The sequence below is a fragment of the Salvelinus namaycush genome, chromosome 21, assembly GCF_016432855.1.
Source record: "Salvelinus namaycush isolate Seneca chromosome 21, SaNama_1.0, whole genome shotgun sequence".
NCBI lineage: Eukaryota > Metazoa > Chordata > Actinopteri > Salmoniformes > Salmonidae > Salvelinus > Salvelinus namaycush.
In genome coordinates this window covers 11722800-11746369 of record NC_052327.1, presented here as the reverse complement: position 1 = coordinate 11746369, position 23570 = coordinate 11722800, and the positions used below count along the sequence as shown (strand labels likewise).

The 23570-nt window shown below is 43.8% G+C and overlaps 1 protein-coding gene across 1 annotated transcript in view; it reads right to left on the bottom strand.

Annotated features, from left to right (window-relative positions):
- myo9ab (myosin IXAb) overlaps positions 1-23570 on the bottom strand; it is a 156715-nt gene that overhangs the window by 32736 nt on the left and 100409 nt on the right. The window contains exons 13-24 of the mRNA XM_039017992.1: positions 21959-22154; positions 12463-12579; positions 9280-9355; positions 9006-9143; positions 8696-8735; positions 7821-7943; positions 7320-7400; positions 6921-7031; positions 6458-6580; positions 6066-6215; positions 5109-5416; positions 180-1538 (exon numbers count right to left, since the gene is read on the bottom strand). Of these exons, the coding sequence (XP_038873920.1) occupies positions 180-1538; positions 5109-5416; positions 6066-6215; positions 6458-6580; positions 6921-7031; positions 7320-7400; positions 7821-7943; positions 8696-8735; positions 9006-9143; positions 9280-9355; positions 12463-12579; positions 21959-22154 (2822 nt within the window). The remainder of the gene's footprint in view (positions 1-179; positions 1539-5108; positions 5417-6065; positions 6216-6457; positions 6581-6920; positions 7032-7319; positions 7401-7820; positions 7944-8695; positions 8736-9005; positions 9144-9279; positions 9356-12462; positions 12580-21958; positions 22155-23570) is intronic.

The window sequence follows — 23570 nt, the reverse complement described above, 5'->3', positions numbered from 1 at the left end:
GAGAAAAGAAGAGCCCTGTGGTGATTTGTTGAAATGAAAGTGTTCATTTGTACACACTGCCCGTCAGTGAACAGAGTCAAGCTAGTGTAGAGAGAAGAAATGAATTACAAAGCTTTTGCTAAGTGACACTTTGACAGAGCAGCATCATTACAGCAACGTTACAGCAAAATGACACTCACTTGGAGAAGGGGAGCTTGCGTCGGGAGCAGAATGTAGTGTTGGTGGGGGGCTTCTCGGTCATACTGACAATGATGGTCTGGGTTGGGCTCTTCTGTGGTGCCTTGGCTGCTGCTTTGCTGGAAACTTCCCTACTCTCCAGGATACTGTTGGTGGAGACCCAGCTGTCCTGCACCGGCCAGCCTGCCTTCCTCTCCACCTGGCTGGGTAGGACTTCACCGGATGGGGCCTTGGGCTCGGGGACTATCTGGATGTCTACCTCGGAAGGACAAAGGCCATGGGTGGAGGTGGAGGAGGGGACCAAGCTAGACCTGTCTACCCCAGCTAAGTCTCTCCGAGGCTGGGTAACAGTACTGGGTGGCTGGGCCTTCTCTGATACTTCCAGGCCGGCGATGGGTGTAAGGCGGGAGGCAGTGGTGGTCACACCGGTCTGGAGTGCACTCTCTTGGGCTGGCGCCGCCCACAGCTCCCCCTCCAGAGGGGTCTCCTTCTGCATGCTGATGACCACAACCACGGGCCTTTGTAAGGCGGACTCTCGTCTCTCCTTCACGGGCTTGCCTGGGCTCTCTTGCTTGGGCTCGCTGCTTTGGTCCTCAGAGGGGATATAGAAGGTAGCTTGTGGATCCTCTGCCACCACCTCCTTGATTGGGGATGGTATCATGGCAGGTAGTTCCTCCATCCTGGAGCTTGGATCATTCTCATTTACCACCTCTGGGTCCTTCTCTGGCTGGGGCTGGGACTCTGGAGACATTGGTCCATTCAAATCCTCTTGGGAAGAGGTCCAGAGCAGCGTGGACTGGTTATCATGGCAACCGGGGTAACCAGGCCTTCCCGCCTCCACATCCACGGTGGTGTCGAGCAGCTCAAAGCTCCCGTGGCTAACGGGGAAGCCTCGGTGGGGCAAGGAGGGCTGGTGGTCGTCCAGGGGACAGGGGGTGCTGTCCGGACACGGGGGTACAGGGGTCTCCTCCTCTTGCAGAATTGCTCCTGTGCTGTGGGTCCGCACCTTGAGTAGCTCCAGGCTGAACTGGGCCTGCTCCAGCTCCCTCATGCGCCGGCTCTGTCTCTTGGCCCGCGTCTTGTGGCAGTTGGGCTCCTCTATACTCTGGCTTCTCTCGCTCTCTCCTTCTTCCTCCTCCTTCACTAAACATGCCGACTTAGACTCCTTAGAGTCTTCAGCAGGCCAGACTGTGGAGACATCTTGGATGTCATGATTGTGGTTGATCTCGAGGACCTGTTCGTCCGAGGTGTCAGTATCCAGGCCCATGGTCCTCTCTGGCTTTCTTTCTTCTGTGGTGGGGCTCCTTTGTCCATTGAGCAACTGCTTTTCATGCATACTCTGCTCTTTTAGTTCTGTGAACCTGTAGGAAACAGTCATTGTAAGCAAACACAGTTTAAAGCAATCTTCCTTCCATTCCTTCTCGTCTCCGATGTTATTCATCAATGTAGGATCATTTGGACCTGGGAGCAATAGTGTGCAAGCTTTTGTTCCAGCCCAGCACTAAAACACTTGTGTTTTCTTGAACAAACTATATGAATCAGGTGTTTGAGATCTAGGTTTGAGCAAAATTCAGCCTATGGAATCCTTATTGTGCATCTTTCTATACAGGTAACTGCCAAAACAAAGGAAACACCCAGATAAAGTGTCTTAATAGGGGTTGGGCCACCTTGAGCCACCAGAAGTGCCTTGGTATAGATTCTACAAGTGTCTGGAACTCTATTGGAGGGATGTTACACCATTCTTCCAGGAGAAATTCTGTCATTTAGCGTTTTGTTGATGGTGGTGGAAAACGCTGCCTCAGGTGCCGCTCAATTGTGTTGAGACCTGGTGACTGACACACACACACACACACACACACACACACACACACACACATACACATACTTTAAATGCCCTATGCTCCTTTGAGATCCCTCTTTCAAAGTCATTGAGCTCTCTAGCCATGGTAGCCAAAATAATGGGCAACTGGGTATTTTTATACATGACCCAATGCAATGTTTCCTCTAAGCTCCCCCGGGACTTGCACCATCGAGAGCATCCTGACTGGTTGCATCACTGCCTGGTATGGCAACCGCTCGGCCTCCGACCGCAAGGCACTACAGAGGGTAGTGCATACGGCCCAGTACATCACTGGGGCCAAGCTTCCTGCCATCCAGGACCTCTATACCAGGCAGTGTCAGAGGAAGGCCCTAAAAACTGTCAAAGACTCCAGCCACCCTAGTCATAGACTGTTCTCTCTGCTACCGCACGGCAAGCAGTACCGGAGCAACAAGTCTAGATCCAAAAGGCTTCTTAAAACTTCTTATGGCTGCAATCCCGTTAACGGGATGATATGACAACAGCCAGTGAAGGTGCAGGGCGCCAAATTCAAACAACAGAAATCTCATAATTAAAATTCCTCAAACATACATGTATCTTATACCATTTTAAAGGTAATCTTGTTGTTAATCCCACCAAATTTACAGCGAAAGCACCACAAACGATTATGTTAGGTCGCCGCAAAATCACAGACAAACAGTAATTTTCCCAGCCAAAGACAGGAGTCACAAAAAGCAGAAATAGGAGATAAAATTAATCACTAACCTTTGATGATCTTCATCAGATGACACTCATAGGACTTCATGCTACACAATACATATATGTTTTGTTCGATAAAGTTCATATTTATATCCAAAAATCTCAGTTTACATTGGCGCCATGTTCAGAAATGCCTCCAAAATATCCGGAGAAATTGCAGAGAGCCACGTCAAATAACATAAATATTCATCATAAACTTTGATTTAAGATACATGTTTTATATAGAATTAAAGATAAACTTGTTCTTAATGCAACCGCTGTGTCAGATTTCAAAAGCTTTACGGCAAAAGCACAATAATCAAATAATCTGAGAACAGCGTTCAGCCACAAAAGGAAGCCATACAGTTACCCGCCAAATTGTGCAGTCAACAAAACTCATAAAAAGCATTATAAATCTTCACTTACCTTTGCTGATCTTCGTCGGAATGCACTCCCAGGACTCCCACTTCCACAAGAAATGTTCGTTTTGTTCGGTAATGTCCATCATTTATGTCCAAATAGATATTTTTGTTAGCGTGTTTGGTAAACGAATCCAAAGTCAGGAAGCGCGTTCACTAAAAGCAGACGAAATGTCAAAAAATTCCGTAACAGTCAGTAGAAACATGTCAAACGATGTATTGAATCAATCTTTAGAATGTTTAACATAAATCTTCAGTAACGTTCCAACCGGAGAAATACATTGACTTCAGATGTGCGATGGAACAGAGCTCCTTCTCATGTGAACACGCATGGTCAGAGCATGGTCAGGTCATGATAGACCTGACTAATTCCTATCTCCTTCGGCCCCACTTCACAGTAGAGGCATCAGGCAAGGTTCTACAGACTGTTGACATCTAGTGGAAGCCGTAGGAAGTGCAAACTCATCCATATCCCATTGTGTATTCAATAGGGTCTTGGTTGAAAATCGACCAACCTCAGAATTCCAACTTCCTGTTTGGATTTGTTCTCAGGTTTTCCCCTGCCATATGAGTTCTGTTATACTCACAGACATCATTCAAACAGTTTTAGAAACTTCAGAGTGTTTTCTATCCAAATATGCATATATTAGCAACTGGGACTGAGGAGCAGGCAGTTTACTATGGGCACCTCTGTGCACCTTTCATCCAAGCTACTCAATACTGCCCCTGCAGCCATAAGAAGTTAACAACTTCTACCCCCAAGCCATAAGTCTCCTGAACAGCTAATAAAAATGGCCACCCAGACTATTTGCATAGCCCCCCCCCTCCTTTACGCTGCTGCTAGTCTCTGGTTATTATCTATGCATAGTCACTTTAACTCTACCTACATGTACATATTACCTCAATTACCTCGACTAACATGTGCCCATGCACATTGACTCTGTACTGGTACCCCCTGTATATAGCCTCGCTATTGTTATTTTACTGCTACTCTTTAATTATTTGTTATTTCTATTTCTTACTTATCAATTTTTTTACCTAACACCTTTTTCTTAAAACTGCATTGTTGGTTAAGGGCTTGTAAGTAAGCATTTCACTCTAAGGTCTACTACACCTGTTGTATTCGGGGCATGTGACAAAAACAATTTAACTTGATTTGACTACCGTGCAGAAGAAATATAACCCCGCGCAGAGAAGCACGAGATTGAACTTTACTCAATTTTCTAGTCACCATCTTGGCAGTCCTACGGACGAATCTGAGTTTGGCGGATGCCAGGTGAACGCTACCTGCCCCATTGCATAGTGCCAACTGCATAGTGCCAACTGTAATATTTGGTGGAGGAGGAATAGTGGTCTGGGGCTGTTTTTCATGGTTGGGGCCCCTTAGTTCCAGTAAAGGGAAATATTAACTCTACAGAGTACAATGACATTCTAGACGATTCTGTGCTTCCAACTTTGTGGCAACAGTTTGGGGAAGGACCTTTCCTGTTTCAGCATGACAGCGCTCCGATGAACAAAGCGAGGTCCATACAGAAATGTTTTGTGGAGATCGGTGTGGAAGAACTTGACTGGCCTGCACAGAGCCCTGACCTCAACCCCATCGAACACCTTTGGGATGAATTGGAACGCCGACTGCAAGCCAGACCTAATCTCCCAACACACGTGCCCGACCGCACTAATGCTCTTGTGGCTGAATGGAAGGAAGTCCCCGCAGCAATGTTCCAACATCTAGTGGAAAGCCTTCCCAGAAGAGTGGAGGCTGTTATAGCAGCAAAGGGAGGCAACAACTCCATATTAATGCCCATGATTTGGAAAGAGATGTTCGACGAGCAGGTGTCCACATACTTTTGGTCATGTAGTGTGCTTTGTATCCCTCATTTACTCAAGTGTTTCCTTTATTTTTGGCAGTTACCTGTACCTTTCATAAAATAGAACGGTTTGTCACTCCTCATTACCTTAGGCGTGCCAGGTAGCCCCTACTCGCTGCCTGTAGCAGTGTCGCTGCACTGTGTGTCCTACAATTGTGGGCTCTCTCTCTGTAGGCCCGCCAGGCTGTCTGCACCGTAATGGCCGCCAGAACCCTGCGCTGGCTACTCTTTCTCCAGCTCCTCTGTATTATCAGGGCAGAGTCCTTCCACTGCAGGAACAGCCTGCGCTCCCTGTAGCCCTTCCATGCTGCCTGCAGGCACACTGCTGCCTCCTCCTGGACAGCTGGGTCCACTGCCGCCTCCGACTGTCTGAGCAGGCAGCCCCGCCACCACCTCTATGGAAAGGAGAGAATGAAGAAATATGAATGAACAAAATGAATTTATTGACTGGGGTGACATCGTTGCATTGGAGTAATGCTGAGAATCCTTTCGAGGTAAGGAAAACGGATTCGGTTTGTTTTTGTTCAATCTGACAATGATTAGGACAGCAGACTGAGTCTCTTCTTGTAGCCAAGTATCTCTTCCATAAACAATATGGCTTCCAGAAAAGCACCACGTTTCTTATTTATTTCGGCAATTTCCCCCTCTTTCTTATAGACGGAGCATGAGGAGAAGTATAGAGATTCTCAGGACTGAGTCATTACACAACTCCAAAAAGATGTTCTACTTCATCGCCAGAGTTACGCAATAACCTAAACTGGTTACGAACAATTTTATACGTCTGTGGGTCATGTAGAATGGTACTACTACAAACGGCTAAAAAGTTAGTGTAAAACTTGCTGTGCGGGGAAGTTGTGTACACATGCTTTATTTAGTCTGTTATGCCAGGACAGTAACAGGGTCGTGTTCATTCAGGGAGGGACTACCTAGACTTGTCCAATAAGAAATGCTAATTTTGTTTTCTGCTGCAAAAAATGTTGCTATGGCGTGCCCTAATGAACACAACCCTGGACTTGGTGTGGTGCCCTGACTTCGTCGTCTCACCTGGATGACATCAGCGGCCTGTCTCATCCTGATGAAGTGTTTCCTCTCCAGCCGGGCTCGGAAGCGGCGTTGCAGCGTGACGATGCACCGCAGCACCTCCGTGTGGAGCAGGGCCTGCAGCCGCTGACGCTCTGCCTCCCGCAAGAACACCTGCAGTACAGAGAGAGACCCGGGGTGGGGGGGGGGAGCATCAGTGACTAGATACACCCACAAATGACCAGACCCACCCACAGCCAGGGAAATTCAATAGGAACAGAACGGCTGCAATGCAAGCGTGTATCAAAGTGAGAGAAAGAGAGAGGAGAGAAAGAGAGAGGAGAGAAAGATGGCGAAAGAGAGAGAGAAAAAGAGAGACAAATAAAGAAAAAAAGGGACATCCCCAGAGTGCGTACCATTGTGTTGCCCACTTGATACCCAGCAGGTGCTAGGTGAACCTGACGAAAGAACTCCCGGATGCCAGACTTGGTTGGTCTAGTTCTGTCTGGTAAGAGCACACGGAAGTGACGCACAAAGTCCTGCAAAGACAAGACGAAAGACAACATATCAATAGTGACCTCAGAGGGATAAAAGTTACAAGCTGTTAATAAGACTGACTACATTACAAGTGCGTGGATGTGACTTCACTACGTCTACGTGCAGCTCATTGAGACTCTGATTGATGAGACTGATGACCATCGATCAGCAGTTTTCACATTTAAGTCATTTTAGCAGATACTCTTATCTAGAGCTAAATGCAGTCAGTGCATTCAACTATGGTAGGTAATACACAGTATTGTGTATCTGGTGTGCGTATCTGTTCTGCTAATTCTGTGCCCCATGACAGTGCTGTATCCTGATTGGTTGGCGAGGGCTTACCTGGAAGGTGTATTTGATGGAGTATCCTGATTGGCGGATGCGGACAGTCTCCAGCATGCCTGTGTACCTCAGCTGCCTGAGCACCAGGGCATCGTTGAAACGCAGTGGGAGCTGAGAGAGAGAGAGCAGCGAGATAGCAGAGAGAGAGAGAGAAATATCCAGAGAGAGAAGGAAGGAGACAGAAATAAAGGCACGAAAGAAGAAGGGGAGAGAGGTACAATAGAGAAAGAGATTTAGATCACCCAATAACAGTGAAACATTGTATAATTGGCTATAACGGGCTATGCAATTACCAGACAGTGGTTTGTTCAGTGGTTTTATTGTTCGCTGGAGCTTGTCAGTAGTTACATTAGCATCTAACCAAACTGAAGTAGCTGTAACAACAGTAGCTGAACACACCTTCTCTGCATTGGAGCGGATACACTTGACAAAGTAGGGTTCCGAATGACCCAGGGTCTCCATCAGCTTGTTCAGGGAGGCCTTCACACAGCAAGAGACAATTGGCATTAGCTTATTAGCACAGCAATTCATTAGCACAATAACCATTAGCATCCCATCATATTGACATCTCGTAATTAACATCTCATAATGCATTGCATAAACCTGGCATTATAATAGCTCATGTTATTTATTACAGTCAATTCCTGTCCAATTCAACCTCTTGCCCCGACACTTGATGCAGATCTGAGATCATTTCTGTGACATTTTTGTGAAATGCACTTTAAGTAAATGTTTCATTTATATAAATATTTCTTGACACCTGTCCAATTCTTTAAGATCTACACAAAGTGCCTCGGGAATATGTAGAAGCTGAGTGTTGGAATTGGGCATTGGTTTAACGGCTGAAATTCTGATTGACAGAGTCTGTCACTAGAGGGCGAGAAAGAAATTGAGTCTTACCTGGAACTGGGCGCTGATGCTGGGCGGCTTCTTCTTCTTGTGCAGGTGGAGGAGGGACTTGGTGATGCGGTCGTGGAGGGTCACACTGCTCAGGTACCTCAGAGACTTCACGTCCAGCAGGTGCTGCACAGAGAGAGGAATCGCCATAAGAACACAGTCAGATGAGTATTATTTTTTATGACATTTTAACAGGCGCTTTTATCCAGAGCGACTTACAGTCTTGCAATCATACCTTTTTTTATTTACCTTATGAACATGGTCACATGACAATATGACATACTGTTTCATTTCCATTCTTGCATGATAATGGACAATATTGTATTCAAAATAATTCAAAATAAGTATTCTTCTACGGCCAACTGTTAATGAATCGATTTGGTAGATTTTTTATTTGTATTTTTATGAGCTTACCACATAATTGAAGGAAACAATTACTCAAACATAGCCTATTAGCTAGAAAGGTGCCATAAACGCCACACACTTTTCGCTAATAGGAACTATATATCTTGTTAAACAAAGGATAGCCATGTGTTGGCCAGAATAATACTGCGTCTGCTAATTGCGGGTGTTTTTTCAAAGCCTATGTTAGATACTCCAGTGAGTGTAATTTGCTCAATATTAGGAATTGAGAAATAACGTTGACATTATAAATAAAACATTTGTTTATTCTGTTGTTGCTAGTGATATTTGTCCACTCCCCCCCCCCCCATGTAATTTAAAAAATATATATTTTCGCAGACCCCAGGTTGAATACCCCTGCTGTAATCCATTACTTCACTATTGGCCTTTCATATGTATATCATGTTGAAGCCATAGAGAAATCCTCACTTGTACTTTCACGGTGGAAAATGACCACATCTTTGGAAGGCCCTTACCTTCGGTAGGCAGGGCTTGGACTTATAGTTTTTGTTCCGCCTGTGGGAGAGAGATTGGTTGTCAGATATATTACAGAATGAACATACAGCATAAACACACATTGACCATGGATTGACCACTGCCTGACCACGTTTTTCTGACCGTGGTGCGAGCTGCATGATGATGGTCAGACTGGTCATATTCACATGAGGATGCCCCTGTGCTCTCCCCAGGAGAATCATTTCGTATGAACACATATTGAGCGTGGATTGAACACTGGCTGATCAAGGTTTGAGTGTGTGCGTGGTCCGACTTTGCAGTCATACTCACATGAGGATGCCCTGCGCTCTCTCCAGGAGCTTGCTGCTAGTGGAGTTGACGAAGACGCCGTCATCGAACTCCGAGCCTGAGGAAGACAGACGACCCTGTATGGAGCTACGCCCGTTACAGCCCACACCATAACCATCCCTAGAGGAAAGAGAGAGAGAGACAAAGACACAGAGAGAGAGAGCGAGAGTGTGAATTGCTGTAGCATATACTGAACAATCACACACTGAAAGCAGAACAGCTCATTGCTTTGAGTGTCCATAAAACAGGTTCATACCTGGCGGATTTCTCGTTCAGTGTGTTGGTGCCATGGAGGTCTGACAAGGGGGTCCGGGGATTCTTCCTAGTGATACCTGTACGAGACCGTGATGTAAGGCAGGAGGGAGAGCGAGAAAGAGAGAGAGAGGATGTGTCAATTGTATAAACCTTTAAGGAGGAACATGTGGTCTCATCACCAAAACAAACATGCATACAATGACCGTCGGACTACTCAGTCCGTATCATTGGCTAATGTATTGCTTAATTCACATTGGGCCATTATCAGGCAAGCCACCAAGATGCATGCGTGATTAAAGGCACTGTACTGCCAGACCCTCATTTCCTAAACAGTGATCAGCCACCGCCACAACCCCCCCCCCCCCCCCCCCCCCTCCTTCCCCAAATACCAAAGGCCTGATGAGGACAGATATGAGCGCTCCCTCTCGTCTCAACTCTCATCTCTCTTAATGGACTGATTTCCCAGCAGGTCTCTCCCTGCCATGCTTTGAAAGGCCAGATAATGGGGAATGAGAGAGATATCCCCACGGGCCTGAGGCGTAATGGTATTTAACATTGAACATTTGAGACAAGCTGCATGGTCTGGAGGCTTGGAAGCTCACTGAATTCTTTAACTGTCCATTGTTCTATACACTGGAAACATTTCCCTCAGGGATGATCCATTTAAGAGACTGAGGCTGTTGCGCATTGGATTCAGTTTGATTTGTGTGTCCATCATGAAAGTGCTATGACATTTGGAACACACACACACACGTGCATGTATGCGCGCACACACACACACACACACACACACACACACACACACACACACACACACACACACACACACACACACACACACACACACACACACACACACACACACACACACACACACACACACACACACACACACACACACACACACACACACACACACGTGACAAGGTCCAGGCTATTGTCAGTCTGTCTCTGAACCGGCAGCGAAGCCTCTGAGGACGGAGGAAAATGGAACAACAGAGGAAGGAGGAAACAGTAACTCACAGTGCTTATTAAACACACTGCCATGAGGTCTATTTCAGTGCGTATGTGTGGGAGTGGTCATGCATGAGAAACAGCTTCATTACGATGACTATTACAGGGCAAATAGCGCAACAGTGCCTTATGAAGAAAGAGGATCCATGTCTGATTTCCAATTACTTATTAGTAATAGCAATGCAAATTCTAGTCGAGGCCAAAAATTGTTGCAGACCTGTTTATTATTACTAGTGATGCACAGATATGGCATTTTTGGCCGATACCAATATCCAATATTTCCCTTGCCAAAAAAACGATACCTATAACCAATATTTAAAATGTTAGCAGCCTTTAAAGCATTCTAATACAGTTAAATAGTTAACACACACATACATGGACGCAGCGGTCTAAGGCACTGCATCTCAGCGCAAGAGGCGTCACTACAGTCCCTGGTTTGAATCCAGGCTTTATCACATCCGGCCGTGATTGGGAGTCCCATAGGGAGGCGCACAATTGTCCCAGCATCGCCCGGGCCGTCATTGTAAATAAGAATTTGTTCTTAACTGACTTGCCTAGTTAAATAAAGGTTACACCACACACACACACACACACACTGACCAAAAAGCTATTTTGTTGGCATTTACGTATGCCCCCATTACCAGTAAAACATAATCAAAACCTATTTATTTCACTTACTTGCTGTGCTGTTTCTTTGTTCATTCGTCAGTCGTTTCATTCTTAACCAGGATTTCTATGGAACGCCGTTTGGGTCTTTGCGTGTCAAAAAAGATACATGTCAAATAACACTATTTGACGTGTCAAATAACACGACATCTGTTTCAGTAGCTATAGTTAGCTAGCTAACTATACAGCTAGGTGTCATCTAAAATAACCCTAATTTATAAGACAGTTCTTATTTGATTAATGGTGGTCGGACCCATCTATGTGAAGCTAAGGATTAGCCACAATAGTGGACTTTGGGGTTAGCCTTCAAAATAAAAGTATGGAATAATTCTACTATTTGTATTCATTTGCATCACTGTCAATGACATACTTTTCATTTGAAGGCAAACTGCACATTCCACTATTGTGCGTAATCCTTATTGTTGCTAGCTCCGGTCGAGCCTCATGAAGCTAGCTGGCTGCTTATAAAGTTAGCTTTGGACAACAGGGTTAAGTAGCTGGCTAGCTAGTTCAATTTCAATAGGCGAACAACAAGTGGCAACCTAGCTAATACTTACTCACAATGATTCCTAAATCATTGCTAAGAATAATGAAAATGACTGCAGTTTCTACTGGTCATTGTTTTCAGGCTTGTTGTATTGGTGTTAGCTACCCCAGAAGTTGCGGTTGAACAAGTGATGCTTTATTACCAACGCGGTATTGTAAACACATCGTTTGTGGTCGGTGTTTGCTTGTTTGCAGACATTTTTGTACAGCTTTGACAGTGCTACTGTATCTTTTTTGACAAGCAAAGACCCAAACGGCGTTCCATAGTATGCATGTCGTGAAGCTAATAGCAGTGACGCCATTACTGTGTAACTCCGGTAGGGCAACATCTGAAAAATAGCGCACTTGGTAGTGTGTACCGGTGCTCGACCAGTCGGCGAAAGCCAACATCACCCACGACAGAGAACAGTTGATTGTCAAGGGCAATGAATGCCATTATCTTGGCTTTAATGGATTTCGCATTTGAGTCGTCTCGCTGAAATTTTCTTACTCTTTCAAATGACTGCTCGACATTGTGTGGGCTAGGTCAGGAATGTACGGTAGCATCGACATCGGTTTTTAACATCGGGGCGTTAAACTAGACATCGGGCCGATACCGATGTTGGCATTTTTAGCTAATATCTGCCGATTCCATTATGTCCACCGATATATCGTGCATCCCTAATTATTACATATTTGACCTATGTGAATTTGGCAATAAAGTATGAAAGCGATGCTTTGATCTGACTAGAACAGAAGGTTGAAAGAAAGAGGGTGGCACTACATATGAACCAAATACATTGGTTACATGTTAAAGGATCAAAAACGCTGTAGATATCAGAGTGGGCCTTTAATTGAGGGAGTATTTTAAGGGAGAACAAGTTAATTCAAAACAAGCTAATTGTCCCCTTCCTAATTTGTAAGCCCAGGAAAAGGGAGTTGGGCAGCAGAGAGGATTGTGGGACTTGGAGTTTCTTACTGTATTTCTCATCTTTGCATCTCTGCAGGATCTCCAGGCTCCTCTGGTGCACAGGGTGGTGGAGGAAGCTGAAGCTGTCCACGCTCTTGACGACACATGGTACAGCAGTATCATTCCCTGCAAAAGAAAGAAAGAAAAAGAGAAAGAGAGAGAGGAGAGAGACAGAAAGACAGAGACAGAAACCAAGAGGGAGAGAGAGCGAAAGAGGGAGGGAGGAAAGAGAGGAACAGACAGGGAGAAATAAGAGGAAGAAATAGTATGTGTTAAGTTTGCAAAATGTTTGACTGAATGTCACGTAAATGGCTGGAGATGAAGCCTAATGTGGAAGTTCAGTTATAATCGAAAGTAGCAGCCCATGCATCATCACTGGTCAGTTTTGTCCCCCTAAAACTATCAACCTCCGGGATGTTGCCTTGCCAGTGTTTATACATGGGTATAAAAATGCATACTTGAACATCCCCGAAACCAGGGGGCGGTCTCCATGGCGATGAATAATGGAATAGACTTTCGTTCGGGGGTTGTGAAATCAAGCTAGTCTAATGGCGGAGAACGATCAGGAGAAACACATTATGTGGCAGGGAAACTTTTTACCCCGCAACCCTGGAGAAAAGTTACATTTGATCAGTTGCTATTTCTGACATCCCACTGAGGGAAACATACTGTACTGTGGTGGCTCGGGAGGGAGATAACTCATATCACAAAAAGCCTCAGTATGTGGCTCTCTATCACTGTGGAAGAGGGGTGAGTGTGTGTGTGTGTGTCTGGGAGAGTGTACGTCCAAGAGTGTGTGTGTGTGTGTGTGTGTGTGTGTGTGTGTGTGTGTGCGCGCGCGCGCGTGTGTGTGTGTGTGTGTTTGACTGAGTGTATACACATACATGTGTGTGTTAATGTTTATGTACACGAGCAGTCTATGGTCTCACCTAGGGCTGTGGTGGTCATGACATTTTGTCAGCTGGTGATTATCAAGCAAATAACTGCCGGTCTCGGTAATTGACCGTTAATTAGCTACGAGCCACTGATGCAGACCTTTGGAACATCTACATTTTAAAAAAGTCTAATAAATCCATTTAATAGAGCCTACACCTTCGCAATAAATCCATTATTTATTTTAGACAGGTCTAAAGAAACATGATATGGAGAAAATGTAGTCCATTTCAGAAGAACAGAATAGCATACTCTGAGTTGTCCTTATGTTAGGTCCTGATCTGGCTATGCCAAATGGCTGTGGGCTACACTAGTTCATTTAGCAGACAAGATTTGCTTAGAACACCGTGGCATTATTTTATATTATTTGATAGTATGAAGAAAAAAATTGTGCGCACATTCGGCTATTCTGTGTTGAGCGGTTAACAAAGAAACAGGTCCTCCTATATGCTTAATTTAGAGTAATTTATGCTACTTTAGTTGTGATACAATCATTGGGCTATATGTTTTGATGTTTTACACATTCTAAGGCTGCATGATGGGACTCTAATGATGATTTGAAAAAAGTTGCAAGCTACACACACTTCATCAGTCTCTTATTCACAATTTGACAAGCACTTGGGGGGAGCTAGTGAGCAAGCCATGGAGTAGGTCACGTTTTTCCGAGCTCCTGCTGAAATTGCATTTATTTTATACTTTCTCTGCGCATTGACCCAAAAAGGACTAGGAAACACAGCCTTTGAATGACACGCTTAACTTTGTTCAACTTGTATATATGCTTTAATGCTTAAATTGCACATAACCTACAAAAGTTCAGCAGAGTCACTTACAAGAGAGAAAACACTAGGCCCAAGACGAGGAGCTCGAGTTCTTCAACAAGGGGTAGCAGCGGCTCTACCCCTCGGCGAAAAAAGTAACACTGATTATTTGAAGGCCGAGATTCTTGCTGCCCTCAGAGCGGACATTTCATCTACACTCAAGTCGGAACTCAAGGAGGCGCTCAGTGAGGACTTACATTTTACTAAGTCGGAGTTGCAAGCAGTCAAGAATGAACTCGCAAAGCATACAGCAATGGTTCGTATTGAACTGGATACAGTTAAGAAAACTGTCTCCTACATGGAACAAGGCTTGTCAGCATGCTCAGATGACACGATTACGCTACAAACCACGGTTAAGAAGCTCGAAACTGATGTGGCTAGCCTTAAAGAACAATGCATACATTTACAAGGTTATATGCGAAGAGTCAATATCAGGATCATGGGGTAGCTGAGGACCTGGGCTCAAGTTCTACTTCATCGGTCTCAAAGTTATTGAAGGAAACCCTCAAATTGGATAAAGACATCCTTGTAGACCGCTCAAATCGGGGTCTCAAGCAAGAAAGCCTGGCGGAAAGTCTTGCGTCATTGTGGCTAAACTACACTACTATCAGGATTGTATTGATGTTCTTCGGCGTGCCAGAGAATTTGGCCCACTTCGATGCAACGGAGCACCTATCTCCATCTTCCCAGACTATGCCCCCAGCGTTGCTTGTGACCGTGCCGCTTTAAACGATGTCAAGAGTGTGCTCCGTGGACGGACCGACGTTCGGTATGGTGTGGCTTTTTCTGCCTGACTCCGTATAATATACAACGGCACTGAGAAAGAGTTCCAAGACCCCCATAAGGCGAACGTTCTACCGAGGTTTAACTAAGAAAATGGCTGAATGTTCACCTATTTGACGATTAAGGTAATGGACGAATGTGTCTAGCACTGCAGACCCAGTCTCTCTTTGCAGAGACTGTATAGCGTTGCCAGTGGTATCAGTTTATATTGTTATTATTAGGTAACGTTAGTGCCTTAGTTCTGGTGAGCCAAGTCTCCTTTTGTTTTAATGTTTTATTTTATTACCATGAAGCTGCTCATTTCTATTTATTGATGGTACCCGTATCCAGGTTAAATAAAGCACAGTTCTATTATTAGGTTACGTAATTTCTTTAAAGACGTTGCTGCTAACTTCGTGGTATTGCTGATTTATAAAATGTTAAACTTTCTTTTAAAACAGCCTAGTTTTGGGGTTGTAAATAAGTATCTTATTTATTTATTAACTTGTTTTAAATCCGTCACAATTTCACCAGGGCTTTCTACTTGATCGGTTAAGTGTTCCCCACTACAAGCACATGATGTGTGGATTTCTTTGTGTGGGGATTAGCAGTTACCTTGTTCTATTAGGTGACCAGGGTGGGATTTATTTTTCATACCCGACTTCAGAGTATTGTTTGTTTTTTTGTTGTTGTTTTTTTTAACTTTTGGGTTTATTTGCTATTTTTGGAGAAAAAATGTAATGGATCAGTTGTTATTGTAATCGGTCATCTATCCTTTTCCTATCCTGACTTTACATGGCTAGACCTAATATCATGAGAGGGAGAGCTGGTTGCTCGGTCACTTTTGCTAGCTGGAATGTTACATCTTTAAATCACCCAGTGAAACGTAAAAGGGTTCTTTCTCATTTAAATCACCTTAAAGTAGATATCGCCTTTCTTTAGGAGACACATCTCCGCACTTTCGACCACTCTCGTTTAAAAGGAGGGTGGATCGGTCAATCATATCATTCCAATTTTCATTTTAAAACTAGAGGAGCAGCCATTTTCATTAGGAAAAACATACCGTTCGTAATGTCAAGTGTAGAGGCAGACTCGGCAGGCCGCTTCATTAATGTAGTAGGAAGACTGTATAATACACCTGTTATCTTGGCTTACATTTATGCAATAAATTGGGATAACAGTTCATTCTTCACAAATTAATTGTCTTGATTTCCAAATGTGACTCGTTTCAGGAAACTAGGCGTATGTCGTGCATCACCACTAGCCATTTGAATGTAAAAGTTTAAAAAAAAAATCTAAATGCGTTTTGGGGCAAAAATGCCTTCTGAAACATGTGAACATTCATGTGCCTTAATAACAAACTTGTCTGCCATGTGTAAATACTAATAAATTGTTTAAAATACGAGCCTAGTTCGTTTAGCCACAGAAAAAGTCAGTAACCTTACATTTACATTTAAGTCATTTAGCAGACGCTCTTATCCAGAGCGACTTACAAATTGGTGCATTCACCTTATGATATCCAGTGGAACAGCCACTTTACAATAGTGCATCTAAATCTTTTAAGGGGGGGGGTTAGAAGGATTACTTTATCCTATCCTAGGTATTCCTTAAAGAGGTGGGGTTTCAGGTGTCTCCGGAAGGTGGTGATTGACTCCGCTGACCTGGCGTCGTGAGGGAGTTTGTTCCACCATTGGGGTGCCAGAGCAGCGAACAGTTTTGACTGGGCTGAGCGGGAACTGTACTTCCTCAGAGGTAGGGAGGCGAGCAGGCCAGAGGTGGATGAACGCAGTGCCCTTGTTTGGGTGTAGGGCCTGATCAGAGCCTGAAGGTACGGAGGTGCCGTTCCCCTCACAGCTCCGTAGGCAAGCACCATGGTCTTGTAGCGGATGCGAGCTTCAACTGGAAGCCAGTGGAGAGAGCGGAGGAGCGGGGTGACGACCTTCCTGCTAGCCATGATTGGCTGAGATAATGAGTGGGCTGGACATGCCGAGAGATCGAGTTTTGAAATCATTGGAATTAGAGTATGATAGCTAAGGAGATGGAGAAAACACCTGTCTCCAGATTACATCTTCATGGATAACATAAAAACAACCTAACCAGCTCTGCTAGGGCGAGTAAAATGGTCAGTGAGCTGTTCTCTCATTTGTGTTGGGAAATAGCTAGCAAGCCAGCCATTTAGCTTGGGTGCTTGTCTGCTGATGTTAGGACAGAACGCTCGGGTGAACCCTATTTCTCGGCTAGAGCGTCCAGTGTGTGCTCTGAACTCCCCTAGAGCGAAATGCTCTGAATTTACGAACGGACAATCTGACAACGCTCTGAGTTTATGGGCGGGGCTATAGCTTAAGAGGGTGTGAACGATGCCGAATAGGTGTAGACAAAAAATAGCTCTCCAGTGGGTGTACCAAAATATTCAAAGGCCATTTTCTCAAAAGTGGAGTTACAAGTTGATCAACTTTCGAAGCAGAATTACTTTCCCACTGTTCCTCAACTGTAGTGTATGATATACCATTTTCTAGCTCTGAGTCTTTAAATGAGAGGGGATTGAGTAAGGTCTCTCCCAGAGTGCCACGAGCTGACCATGCGCGTTCATGTGATAGTTAGCTTGCGTTCCATTGCTTTTCTGGAGACAAAGGAATTCTCCGGTTGGAACATTATTGAAGATTTACGTTAAAAACATCCTAAAGATTCATTATATACATCGTTTGACATGTTTCTATGGACTGTAACGGAACTGTTTGACTTTGTCTGGACCTAGTGCTCGCGCCTCATGAATTTGGAATACTGGGCTAAACGCGCTAACAAAAAGGAGCTATTTGGACATAAATGATTAACTTTATCGAACAAATCAAACATTTATTGTGGAACTGGGATCCTGGGAGTGCATTCTGATGAAGATCATCAAAGGTAATGCTATTTCTGACTTTTGTTGACTCCAACATGGCGGATATCTGTTTGGCTTGATTTGGCGTTTGAGCGCCGTACTCAGATTATTGCATGGATTGCTTTTTCCGTAAAGATTTTTTGAAATCTGACACAGCGGTTGCATTAAGGAGAAGTGGATCTAAAATTCCATGCTTTTATCAATGTTTATTATGACTATTTCTGTAAATTGATGTGGCGCTCTGCAAAATCACCGGATGTTTTGGAACTACTGAACATAACGCGCCAATGTAAACTCAGATTTTTGGATATAAATATGAACTTTACCGAACAAAACATACATGTATTGTGTAACATGAAGTCCTATGAGTGTCATCTGATGAAGATCATCAAAGGTTAGTGATTCATTTTATCTATATTTCTGCTTTTTGAGACTCCTCTCTTTGGCTGGAAAAATGGCTGTGTTTTTCTGTGACTTGGCTCTGACCTAACATAATCGTTTGGTTTGCTTTCGTCGTAAAGCCTTTTTGAAATCGGACACTGTGGCCGGATTTACAACAAGTGTATCTTTAAAATGGTGTAAAATACATGTATGTTTGAGGAATTTTAATTATGGGATTTCTGTTGTTTTGAATTTGGCGCCCTGCAGTTTCACTGGCTGTTGACAAGGTGGGACGCTACCGTCCCACGTACCCTAGAGAGGTTAAGATTCTTCAAATAGCCACCCTTTGCCTTGATGATAGTTTTGCACACGCTTGGCATTCTCTCAACTAGCTTCACCTGGAATGCTTTACCAACAGTCTTGAAGGAGTTCCCACATATGCTGAGCACTTGTTGGCTGCTTTTCCTCTGTAGTCCGACTCATCCCAAACCATCTCAATTTGGGTTGAGGTCGGGTGATTTTGGAGGCCAGGTCATCTGATGCAGCACTCAATCACTCTCCTCCTTGGTCAAATAGCCATTACATAGCCTGGAGGTGTGTTGGGTCATTGTCCTGTTGAAAAACAAATGATAGTCCCACTAAGCCCAAACCAGATGGGATGGCGTGTCGCTGCAGAATGCTGTGGTAACCATGCTGGTTAAGTGTGCCTTGAATTCTAAATAAATCAGACAGTGTCACCAGCAAAGCATCCCCACACCATCACACCTTCTCCATGCTTCACAGTGGGAACCACACATGCGGAGATCATCCGTTCACCTACTCTGCGTCTCACAAAGACATGGATGTTGAAACAAAGAAAATCTCACATTTGGACTCATCGACCAAAGGACAGATCTCCACTGGTCTAGTGTCCATTGCTCGTGTTTCTTGGCTCAAGCAAGTCTCTTCTTATTATTTGTGTCCTTTAGTAGTGGTTTCCTTGTAGCAATTCGACCATGAAGGCTTATTTGCTTATTTGAGCTGTTCTTGCCATAATGTGGACTTGGTCTTTTACCAAATAGGGCTATCTTCTGTATACCACCCCTACCCTATCACAACACAACTGATTATCTCAACCGCATTAAGAAGGAAAGAAATTCCACAAATTAACTTTGCACAAGGCACACCTGCTAATTGAAAATCATTCCAGGTGACTACCTCATGAAGCTGGTTGAGAGAATGCCAAAAGTGTGCAAAGCTGTCCTCAAAAGCAAAGGGTGGCTACTTTGAAGAATCTCAAATATATTTTGATTTGTTTAACACATTTTGTTTGTTACTACATGATTCAACTACATGTTTGTTACTACATGATACAATGTAGAAAATAGTACAAATAAATAAAAAACCTGGAATGAGTAGGTGTCCAAACTTTTGATTGGTACTTTATATTTTTGTGTGTGCCTGTTTTGCATGTTATTTTGGCATTAATACGTGTCACATATCAGTTTGCAAATCATGTATTAAAAAAAAAAATGTGTTAATAAAACCACATACAAACATGGTCTTGAGTAAAGCAGCTCCAAAATGCAGGTGTTTCAGCATTAGCTCAGTGCTTTCTGTGGTGGTGAGGCAGCCAGCGGAAAATACTAAGCATAGGGGTTGGCAATGTTCTCTAGTTAAGCGGTGATATGTTCAGTGTTCTGTCACTCATGGGGACACTACGTCACTGCAAAACCTATGGGGAGAATTTGAAAATTCAAGCCCCTTGGGTGGTACATTAGAAGTGCCCATCCAAGAAGGCTCAAGGTCATTGGCCACAGATAAAAGTATGTCAAATCACGTTATATCTACCGTAGATTTGATTGGACTGATCATGTCAACATCATACTTTCAAAATCTTAGCTAGCAAGCTAGACAAGCAGTCATCATTATGAATCAAGTCGACAATCTACGGACAAATTATTTTCGATCCTTGTCATATAAAGAGAAAATACAGATAAAACGTATCTGTGCTCATCGGCATTTGGAAATAAACATTACACAACAAGTTGGAAATCGCAAATTCAACAATGAGTGGTTTGGAAGGAATAAGCAGCTAACTGCAAGTGTTGCAAGGCAATCACTAGCCTGCTATTCAGTGGAGTGGGTGTGTGGTCCAAGTCTGGGTTTAAGGGTCTCTTTCCAAGCTTAAAAGGATAAACATTCACATGCAACACCATGTGCCAGAAAATATTGAGTACATTTGCCATGCTGTCAATCCAGCATGACTTCTGCCTTGTTCAAAATGAACTGGAAACTTGGAATTGTGAAATCTTAGACTTAAGTGAGTACAAGAACACTGGGACTCTGAAAAAATTGAGCTCCGACTGGGAAAATACTTTTGAACAGTCATCCAACTCGGAATTCCAAGTCGGGAACTCAATTGTCTTTCTAGAGCTCTGAACTGAAGATCACTGATGTCATGATTCAACCTTTTATTTTTCCTGAGTTTCCAGTTGTCTTGAAAGCACCATAAATCCAGAGAATGCCAGACTTTGATGCCAAAATTTTACCACAAGAAGGACCGCTGCGCCACTTTCCTGTGAGGTAAGTCCAAAAAAGTATTGTATGCTGCTGCATAAATTATGTAATATGCCAGGGAGATATGTATACTGTAGCTAAGAAAGTAATACTAAGTGTATGTTGTGCAGTAAGCTGTTAGTAGCACATAGTAGCTCACCCTAATAATTTGGTCCCTTTCCCCCTCATAATTTAGCCTACTGTTCTGACTTGTTGGTTCACATGTAGCCTATAGCCTGTTTTAGAGAAATGTAATCATCGAATATTGTAAGAGCTTTCATTTCCTACTTATATGTCCCCCTTTATTTATCCTACGATTCTGACTTGGTGCACAGGGAGAACACTGTAAGAACAGCCCATGTTCTGAATTCTGTCGCTAGCTCGCTCATTAATCGAAATTACGGATTGCCTCTTATCCGCTCCCCTTATTCCGTAGTTTGTACATCTCAACTGTCAGTAGAAACCACATTTGTTTAAGCAAGTGAGCCATTTCAGCTATGTTTTTAAAAGGCAGTAAACGAGGCTGAATGAACTGTTTGACTGCCAGACAAGGCTCTGCTGATAGCCAGGTGTAGCAGTGATAAGGATTCACTCCATGGTGCTGAAAAGGAAGCTCTGCAGTTGGGACAGCTTTATGTAGGCCCTAACAGTTTGTCGGCACCATTTGTCACAGTTATAGTGCAATTCATGTTTTGTTTAGTGTTGTGTTGTGTAGTGGCTTTGCTGCCATGCATCCCAATGTTTTGTTGTTGTTTGCCCCACCAAGATTTACATGCTAAAATCAACACTGGTGCGTAATATTAGGAAAGTTGATAAATAAATATATTAGGCCTAGCCTATAGAAAGCTGATGGGATCCACCTCTTTTTAAGAGGCCATCAAAACTCTTTTCTCACGCAGTTGCATAGCCTATAGAAATATTGCGCAACATGAGCTCATGGGCACTCATGAAGTGTTTCGATTAGATTTTCGATCACATTTGCAGTGATGCCAGTGTGATTACAGGAACAATAGAGTGCTGAGCACCAGGCCGTTAGCAAGTTTGGTAGGCTACTAATGACCATCAGCAGCGTCAGAGCTTGGAGAAGCCTAATTACTGTGACTAAACGGTCACGTGGAATTTGACCGCCGTTATGACTCGTGACCCCCCAGGTGTGGCAGTAATACGGTCACCGTAACAGCCCTAGTCTCACCAGTCTTTTTGTCGGTGTGTCTCTTCCCGGCCTCCCTGAAGGCCACCATGGCTCTGAAGTAGGCTCTGAGCACGGCCCAGCGGAAGGTGGCCACGGGATCGATGCCCATCAGGCCACAAATGAAGGCGTTCTTACTGCTCTTCAACAGGGCCACGATGTCCGGACGCATGTGGTCTGTGTTCTTCTCCCTGAAGTCCTGTGGGGGGGGTGGATAGTATACAGATCTATCAACTAGATCAACTATAGATATACAGATATTAGACATGAGCTACACCATACCTTAGCAGCAGAATTGCCAGTACGAACATAAAGAATTTGAAGAAAAACTGTTAATGGTAAGCGTTATTTAATTGAACACTTGGGTGTTCATTCTACTAATTGTAAATCTATGAACCGACTAATACCCAATGGAGGGGATGGCTCTAAGGTGGATTGAACTGGCAAGGATTTGGCAACGTAATTAGCTTCACTTTATGTGTAAAAACTATGACACAAATGCGGGAATGACTATATCATGGACCACTTATGAGCTCGAAACCAAAACCGAGTGCAAATGTGTCCTTCGAACACGAAAAGGGCATTATCATCATTTTCACAATTTCACAGTATTATTCCAACCTCGTGTAGAACTATATAAAACATAGGAAAATCAAGTGTTTGCCTGCACTGGGCCTTTAAGGAGAGAAAATCGATAATGTAAATACGATTTGTTTCATATCATTGTGCAAGAGAATACTACGCCCTTTACTTAAGAATGCAAAACACTGCGGTGGAAAATAAAGACATTTGTTTAGTAGCACTGATGTCGCACACACACACGCACAATTCCATGTACTCTCTCCCTCCACTGGTGTTTTTACACTCACGGCTTCTTATGTACCAGCTGTGTTCATTATCAACCATATTACTAACACGTTTAATGCATACATGCTGGGTAGCTGCCAACTGATATGTGAGAGCTTCATATCTACAGTTAAAGCTGTTATGGGTGGGCCTATATACAATATGATAACAAATATCACCCCTCCAGCATATATAAAGCTTTTTATCAAAACACAGCAGGGAACTGGGCAGTGAATCTGATTCAAATTGCAAAACAGGTCAATGGAACAACAAGAGGACTGGTTTTCCTTTCTGTAACTATACCTACGGTCTACACTGAGCGTACAAAACATTAAGAACACCCTCCTAATATAGAGTTCAAACGGCCTCAATTCGTCAGGGCATGGACTCCACAAGTTGTAGATAGCGTTCCACGGGGATGCTGGCCCATGTTGATTCCAATGCGTCCAACAGTTGTGTCAAGTTCGCTAGATGTCCTTTGGGTGGTGGACCATTCATGATACACGCGGGAAACTGTTGAGCGGGAAAAACCCAGCAGCGTTGCCCATTCACTCAATTGTCTAAAGGCTTAGAAATCCTTCTTTAACCTGTCTCCTGCCCTTCATCTACACTGAGTGAAGTGGGTTTAACAAGTGACATCAATAACTTTCACCTGGATTTACCCTATGTCTACGTCATTATGTCATGGAAAGAGCAGGTGTTCCTAATGTTTTGTACACTAAGTGTATGTTTGAGAAGTCTGACAAATGACTCAAAGAATGGAAGAATG